This window comes from Ruditapes philippinarum, unplaced genomic scaffold (assembly GCF_026571515.1).
Source record: "Ruditapes philippinarum isolate M1 unplaced genomic scaffold, ASM2657151v2 ctg1458_1_1_1_1, whole genome shotgun sequence".
Classification (NCBI taxonomy): domain Eukaryota; kingdom Metazoa; phylum Mollusca; class Bivalvia; order Venerida; family Veneridae; genus Ruditapes; species Ruditapes philippinarum.
In genome coordinates, this window is record NW_026854856.1 from 67,753 (window position 1) to 75,057 (window position 7,305).

Genomic DNA, 7,305 nt, shown 5'->3' on the forward strand with positions numbered 1-7,305 from the left:
ATCACAATGCTTCCCATAGAGGTTCTCTAGTATTAAAACTGATCAAAATGCTTCCCATAGAGGTTCCCTGGTATCAAAACTGATCACAATGCTTCCTGTAAAGGTTCCCTAGTATTCAAACTGATCACAATGCTTCCCATTAAGGTTTGCCGGTATTAAAACTGATTACAATGCTTCCCATAAAGGTTTCCTGGTATTAAAACTGATCACAATGCTTCCTGTAAAGGTTCCCTAGCATTCAAACTGATCACATTGCTTCCCATAGAGGTTCCGTAGTATTAAAACTGATCACAATGCTTCCCATAGAGGTTCCGTAGTATTCAAACTGATCACAATGCTTCCCATATAGGTTCCGTAGTATTAAAACTGATCACAATGCTTCCCATAGAGGTTCCCTGGTATTAAAACTGATCACAATGCTTCCAATATAGGTTCTGTAGTATTAAAACTGATCACAATGCTTCCATATAGGTTCCGTAGTATTAAAACTGATCACAATGCTTCCCATAGAGGTTCCCTGGTATTAAAACTGATCACAATGCTTCCAATATAGGTTCTGTAGTATTAAAACTGATCACAATGATTCCCATATAGGTTCCGTAGTATTAAAACTGATCACAATGCTTCCCATAGAGGTTCCGTAGTATTCAAGCTGATCACAATGCTTCCCATATAGGTTCCGTAGTATTAAAACTGATCACAATGCTTCCCATAGAGGTTCCCTGGTATTAAAACTTATCACAATGCTTCCCATATAGGTTCCATAGTATTGAAACTGATCACAATGCTTCCCATAGAGGTTCCCTTTTATCTAAATTGATTAGATACCTACCAAAGGTTCCCTTTGCACTACAACTGATTATAATGCTTCCCCAGTGTAAAAAATTATTTTCCCCCATGGTTCCCAGGTACATGTATTTATAAACTGTTTTTGATGCTTCCCCCAAAGGTTCACATGCATTGAAATTGATAAATCTCGTGATTAACAAGAAAAAAATGACAAAAACAGTAACTTTTATTACTCAAATAAAGTAACTCAAACAAAGAATAATCATGAAAACGAATTATAAAATATATATCACAGACTTCAAACTGGATATGACATTTTTTTCAGAATCATAACTTAAAACATACAGTTTAGGTTTTAAAAAGGAAGGTTTCACAACAAAGATGAAAATAGCTTCATCGAAAGACATGCCTACATGTATTCCTGGATCATAAGGATAACAATGAACAAAGTGTGTACACTAGTACATACATGTATATAGGTAAATGATATTTGTTTGTTATGAGTGAATATGCTATACATCACATTGCAAAGTGAGAAAATTGCAATATTTCAGCACGAAAGAAAATATAGATATTTTCTCACTTCAATGTGTGATATAAATATAGCATAAACATGAAAAAACTGAACAAATAGTTATATTATTTTATGCGTAATAAGTATAATAACAGCAATTTTTGACTGTTTGGGAAAAAAGACACACGTAAAGGAGATGATGTCAGGCTTTTAATTTAACAGCTATACCATTGCTGCGCAACAAAAGTGATTCAACTTTCTAGTCATTACTGTCAGTTTACTTCTAAACACTTTAAGAGAAAAAATAATATTTTAATCAACAAATATGCCAATTAGAACATAACTATCGTAAATTTCCTATTACAAGCCCCTTTTCTAATAAAGCCCCCCCCACCCTAGGCTTTTTGATCTGGCAAAAATCTACTCATATGCTGGAGTAATTCCATAATTTTATTCAAATCTTTGAGCACCAATTTTATCTTATAGTAAACACAAAAATGTATCATATAAATTTTAAAACCATAACACTTTTTAATGTTATTACCAACACTTGCTAAAACTAAATGTACTTACCGGTACATTGAATTTTGGATTTAGGAAAAACTGTGTTGTAATAATATTCCCCCCCCCCCGGAAAACATTTAGCCCCCGGGGGCGTTAAATAGGAATTTTAAGGTATCAAAGTAAAAATGAAGATTCTGTTCCCACACACACCTTATCTTCAACATAAATGATGCCAATTTATCATACACATTATTTTGCAAATTTAATAATATATAGAATATAAATTTTCTTAATTATCTGGAGGAGTTATTGTCTTAAATACATGTAATAATGTTCAACTATGTCACCAATGTCAGATACTTTTTCATCATGGTTTTGTCTTCCAGGAATGACTTCTGAAGTATAAAACATAGACATATTTACAGTAAATAAAACATACAGACATCACAACACTATACTGAATTTCACATTAATTTTATCTTTAGGTTGAAAACCACAAAAATTTATTTATGCCCTTTTATTTTTGTAAGGTAAAGAAAACAGCTCATAAGACCATTTGATTTAGTGAGTGAGATTCTTAAATTGGTGACTATAAATCAAACAGTTGAAGACTGTATAAATCAATCACAAATATTGTTTTACATTGGCAAATATATTTTATAGACAAAAAGGGGTCACTGCTAAATTAGTCGTTTATGTTTCTGGTCTTCAGCTCAGGGGTTGTTCCATCAACTAAATTACCCTTACTGGCTACCAGTACTGAATAGTTGCCCAAAGTGGCCAAACGAGTGTCAAGCTTTCATAACAATCAAGCTAAAATAAACAATTTTTCCAAAAAATATTGTTTGTTTGTCTGGTTTTTACACTGTATTTCCACATTTTTGGTCATACATGTATCTGGCAGTCAGTCCATCGAACCAGCTTTACTGGATAACTAATTGGGCAGTAATTACCCATTTATCTGCAAGTGACTGACAACTTATCTCAGGTGGTTCAGTGATGAGTGAAAAATGACCATTTGTCTCAAGGTCCAAGATCAGGGGTGTAAGGGTAATACAAAATACTAACCGTATAATCGGCAACCTAATAATCGTGTTAAATGTTTAATCGCCAGTACTATTAAACTTTTTAGATTTTCAGCATTAACTTTAATTTTTTATGACAAGATATGCCATTTTGTTTGTATTTTGTTGCACTCAAAAGGATTTAAATATATGTACAAATATGAAGTACAATGTAATTATCTTCCGTTAGGCTCGTACCTTATTGGATCAGTTGGGAAAAATACATTGTTGAGTGCAACTAAAATAAATACAAATAGTCATATCTTGTTATAAAATACTAAGTAATATTTAGAATCAATTTAAAACTTTTGTGCCTAATTTTCAAAAAGTAAGCTCTGATACCTTCTAACTGGTTTTTAGCTAAAAACCGACCATACTCATTTTAACGAATAAATGTGACACCCCTATCCAAGATCAATAATTATTTACAGAAATATCGCCCCACCCAAATTGAAACCCTTATACTAAAACTTATATAATGTCATTAAGTTACCTTGGCATATTTCTGGTTGATGTGTGGGGATCAAGGTAGTTTGCTGCCTTCGGAATAGTACTAGTTGACGGTACTCGGAACATCTCGTAAACTGGTTCCGGTCTCACATCTGTTGACCAATCATAACCACTGTTTGGTGTTCCATACCGTTCATCTGTCTTTGGAGCCTGTAATAAACACAAACAAAAATAATACACCTTTCATGACATCTTCTTATAAGTCCTTCTGATGAAATATTTGTCATATGAATATATTCTCCATTTTTATAAAAATAGTAATAATAATAATATTATTATAATAGTAATAATAATGATAATAATAGTAATAATAGTAATAATAATAATATTAATAATATTAATAATAATAATAAGGGCTTTATTTAACGAGGCTACCTATTTGCCAAAACAATCTTCCATAATTATGTACCTCAACATTTTTATTATAGAAAAGCAACTTTTATTATTTTGGCAAAGAATTTAACTGACCAGGTTTGTTCGTTTTGTTGGATTTTAAGTCACACTCAGACAGTGTATTAGTCATACAGTGACTTATTCAAGCTCTACTGGTGGACATTATGCTGGTGGAGAAAGAACTTCATTGCATCAGGTGATAATCCAAGACACCAACTTGTAAAAGATTAACATACATATGTTGCACAGTTGTTAACATACCTCTCACTTTAAACCTAGGAACAGGAGGTTTGCACAAAAACTTGACTAATGACCATTTGCTGATTAGTTCTGGGATGCAAGCTACAGAGTCAAATACAGTGTATAAGAAACATAAGATACAATAACTGTTCCATTGATCAAACATTTAAAGGTTTGTTTAATGACAACAAGTGGACTGTATTGCAGGAGATAGCCTTTTGAAATTACCTTTGACTTCTTATCTTTTCCTGTCTGAAGCCAACCATCAATTTCTTCATCTTCATCAGCATATGTGTGCCTATGTCCAAATGTAGCCAAATCGTAGCCTTTATCACCGAACCCTCTCACTCCGGGCCTGTAAATAATCTATATATGTACAATGTATATATATCATGCATTATGTTTTTACTTTCTTACTGTAAATTTTTTCTAAAATCCTGGTGGTACAAGGTATTAAGGCAAGTCTGTACATAAATTTGTACAGTATGGTCAACCCTGAGATACTATACAAATCATTAGTCCAGTCATAAATACATGCAATTTTTGCCTTAAACTTTTTAAGGTTAAAAAATTCTTAAAAATGTTATAATAGTTGTGAACAATGTAGTTTAGGAGAAATGGCCAGGACAAAAATGAAATTTGAAAATCAACAAAGGGCAATAACTCAAAAAATAAGAAATGCAGAGCAGCAGTTTCTGTGCACTGCACTTCTTATCAATAAGATCTATCATCCTATAAAGTTTCATATCTAAAGCTTTTATAATTATTGAGAAATGGCCTGGACAAAAATAATAATAATAATAAAGACTTTATTTAAAGAGGCAACATAGTTGGGCATGCCCAGTCTTCCCTATGAGCCTCTATCAAATATACAATGTACATAATATAAACATTTACAAACAAAAGGTATGATAAAACAACAACAAAATTACAAATACATTGTAGTTAAGAAACAAATAAAATGAAAATCTAGGGAAAAAACATTATATAAGAATATAAACATTGCAATTCAGATATACATTTATCATTTTATAATACAAATTGATGTGTTTTATTCCCACCAGAGAACCACCATTTAAGATAATTATTTTTGAACGACTGTAAATTTGTGGAATTTCTGATATCTAAGGGAAGAGAATTCCAAAGTTTTGACCCTGAATATGATAAAGATTTTCTGCAGAACTCCAGTCTAGGTTTTGGGATTTGAAGTTGTTTTTGTTGATATGATCTTAATTGTGTATTTTCTGTGTAAGTAAAAAGATTTTGCATATAATCAGGATGAAAATAAACAAAGGACAATAAGTCAAAAAATAAGAAATGCAGAGTACCAGTTCTTGGGCACTGCACTTCTTCTTAATGAGATCTATCATCCTATGAAGTTTCAAGTCCATAGCTTTTTTACTTTAGGAGAAATGGCCCTGACAAAAATAAAGTATGAAAATTAACAAAGGGCAATAACTCAAAAAAGAAGAAATGCAGAGTACCAGTTCTTGGGCACTGCACTTCTTCTTAATGAGATCTATCATCCTATGAAGTTTCAAGTCCATAGCTTTTATACTTTAGGAGAAATGGTCCGGACAAAAATAAAGTATGAAAATTAACAAAGGGCAATAACTCAAAAAAGAAGAAATGCAGAGTACCAGTTCTTGTGCACTGCACTTCTTCTTAATGAGAACTGTCATCTTATGAAGTTTCAAGTCCATAGCTTTTATACTTTAGGAGTAATGGCAGGACAAAAATGAAGTATGAAATTTAACAAAGGGCAATAACTCAAAAAATAGGAAGTGCAGAGTACCGGTTCTTATGCACTGCACTTCGGGTCATTATAAGAAGAATGCATACGAAGTTTGAAGTCAATCAAACTTATAATGACTGACTTATGCTCCGGACAAGCTTAAGGGGACGCCAACGCCGACACCGACAACAAAAGTAACCCCTATATGTCGCCTTTTTCAAGGCGACACAATAATATCTTTTGATGGCAAGGTTTTGCAAAGGAGATAATATCACACCTTTTAGTTTCTCATTTGTTTGGTATTATCATGTGCAAGTTTTTGGTCATATTCAGGTGAACTCTCAGCTTTTTACAAGTAGAGAAAGCTCCAAGCCCCTACTTTTGACTTGCATTATGTGCATTTCTATAGACACAAGTGAGGTACTACCTTGTTAAAAAAGGGGAAAAAATATCAAATGTTATGTTATAAATAAAACTAACAGACAGCTTAAGAAGTACTGAGTATAATGACAGTTGCATTCAGCTGCTAACTTTATGTGTAATAAACATTTTATGCTTTATTTGGTTTAAATTAGGCCATCGGTCAGTCACACAAACTTACGGAGGTGGTCGACAACATATCCCTTTCATGCAGCAGTGGTAACAATATGGACCGATGCGTGTTAATCTACAGATGCGAAATAGAACGAACACTACAGCTATCAGTATTAGCAGACATCCAAACAGCGCCAGAAATAACCAGTAGTAACTCCATTCATCCTCGTAAAAATCTGACAAAATAAGAAATATGTTTCTTTAACTTGTATACCCTGAATTTCTTTAATGGACTTGTCCAGCATCCGTTTTTGTATTGGAATGTTTCATTATAAATTTTGGAGATATCAATGTGAAATTTAAAGAATATCAGCCAAAATTTTTCTTAAACCAGGCTCTGATTTGGTGGCAAAATATAATTCTCTTTTGCTTATAGCATATTATGGAAATATGTTTTTGGTGCCAGCATAGTAACAATGTTAAATAAGTTATCTTGATCAAAGAAATATCATGCTAAAATATTGAGTTTATATAATTATAAATATACATATATACTATTAATACATGTTTTAGGTGAAATATCATTGACTGTAACATTTTCATGGATAAGTCAATCAACAAATTTAAAACTGAATGAAATTTCATTTCTTCTGTTGCTAGACTATTTTATATATAACAAGTTATTGCAATTTTCTTTTTTTTTGCATAAACAGACAACTACAAATTTAAGAACACACATTTTTGACAAAACCACAAAATTTCATGCTCTTTAAATAAAGTGAATTCACAGTACCTTTATTTCGGTCAGTTGTTGTTGTAACCACAGTTGTTGTCGCTGGAATGATCAAATTAATTGAAACATCTTTAATTAAATTATCGTCATTTGATGCCTTCAAAGAGTGTGTGAATGATGAGCCTGTGTGAGGTTCTAAACTAGTGACCAAATAGATACTGCCATCATTGTCTATAGCCATAATACTCTGCCCTCCAGCGTTAAATTCATATTTAATTTTTCATTATCA

At 32.2% G+C, this 7,305-nt stretch overlaps 1 protein-coding gene across 1 annotated transcript; it reads right to left on the bottom strand.

Annotated features, from left to right (window-relative positions):
- Window positions 1–997: 997 nt before the first annotated feature.
- LOC132741314 (uncharacterized) lies at window positions 998–7,287 on the bottom strand. The gene is made up of 5 exons (XM_060729442.1): window positions 7,077–7,287; window positions 6,351–6,519; window positions 4,243–4,369; window positions 3,365–3,531; window positions 998–2,202 (listed from the first exon to the last, which is right to left on the bottom strand). Exons 1-5 carry the CDS (start codon window positions 7,255–7,257, stop codon window positions 2,175–2,177), a joined length of 672 nt encoding a protein of 223 aa, XP_060585425.1. The 5' UTR covers window positions 7,258–7,287; the 3' UTR covers window positions 998–2,174.
- Between the last annotated feature and the right edge of the window lie 18 nt (window positions 7,288–7,305).

Bases quoted from the DNA above. Each gene is read 5' to 3' on its own strand.
- LOC132741314 (XM_060729442.1), bottom strand. From the start codon at position 7,257: ATGGCTATAGACAATGATGGCAGTATCTATTTGGTCACTAGTTTAGAA. The intron at 6,520-7,076 runs GTACTGTGAATT...TTATTTTGTCAG, and splicing joins AACAACTGACCGAAATAAAG to ATTTTTACGAGGATGAATGG. The intron at 3,532-4,242 runs GTAATTTCAAAA...TGTTTATTACAG, and splicing joins GAAAAGATAAGAAGTCAAAG to GCTCCAAAGACAGATGAACG.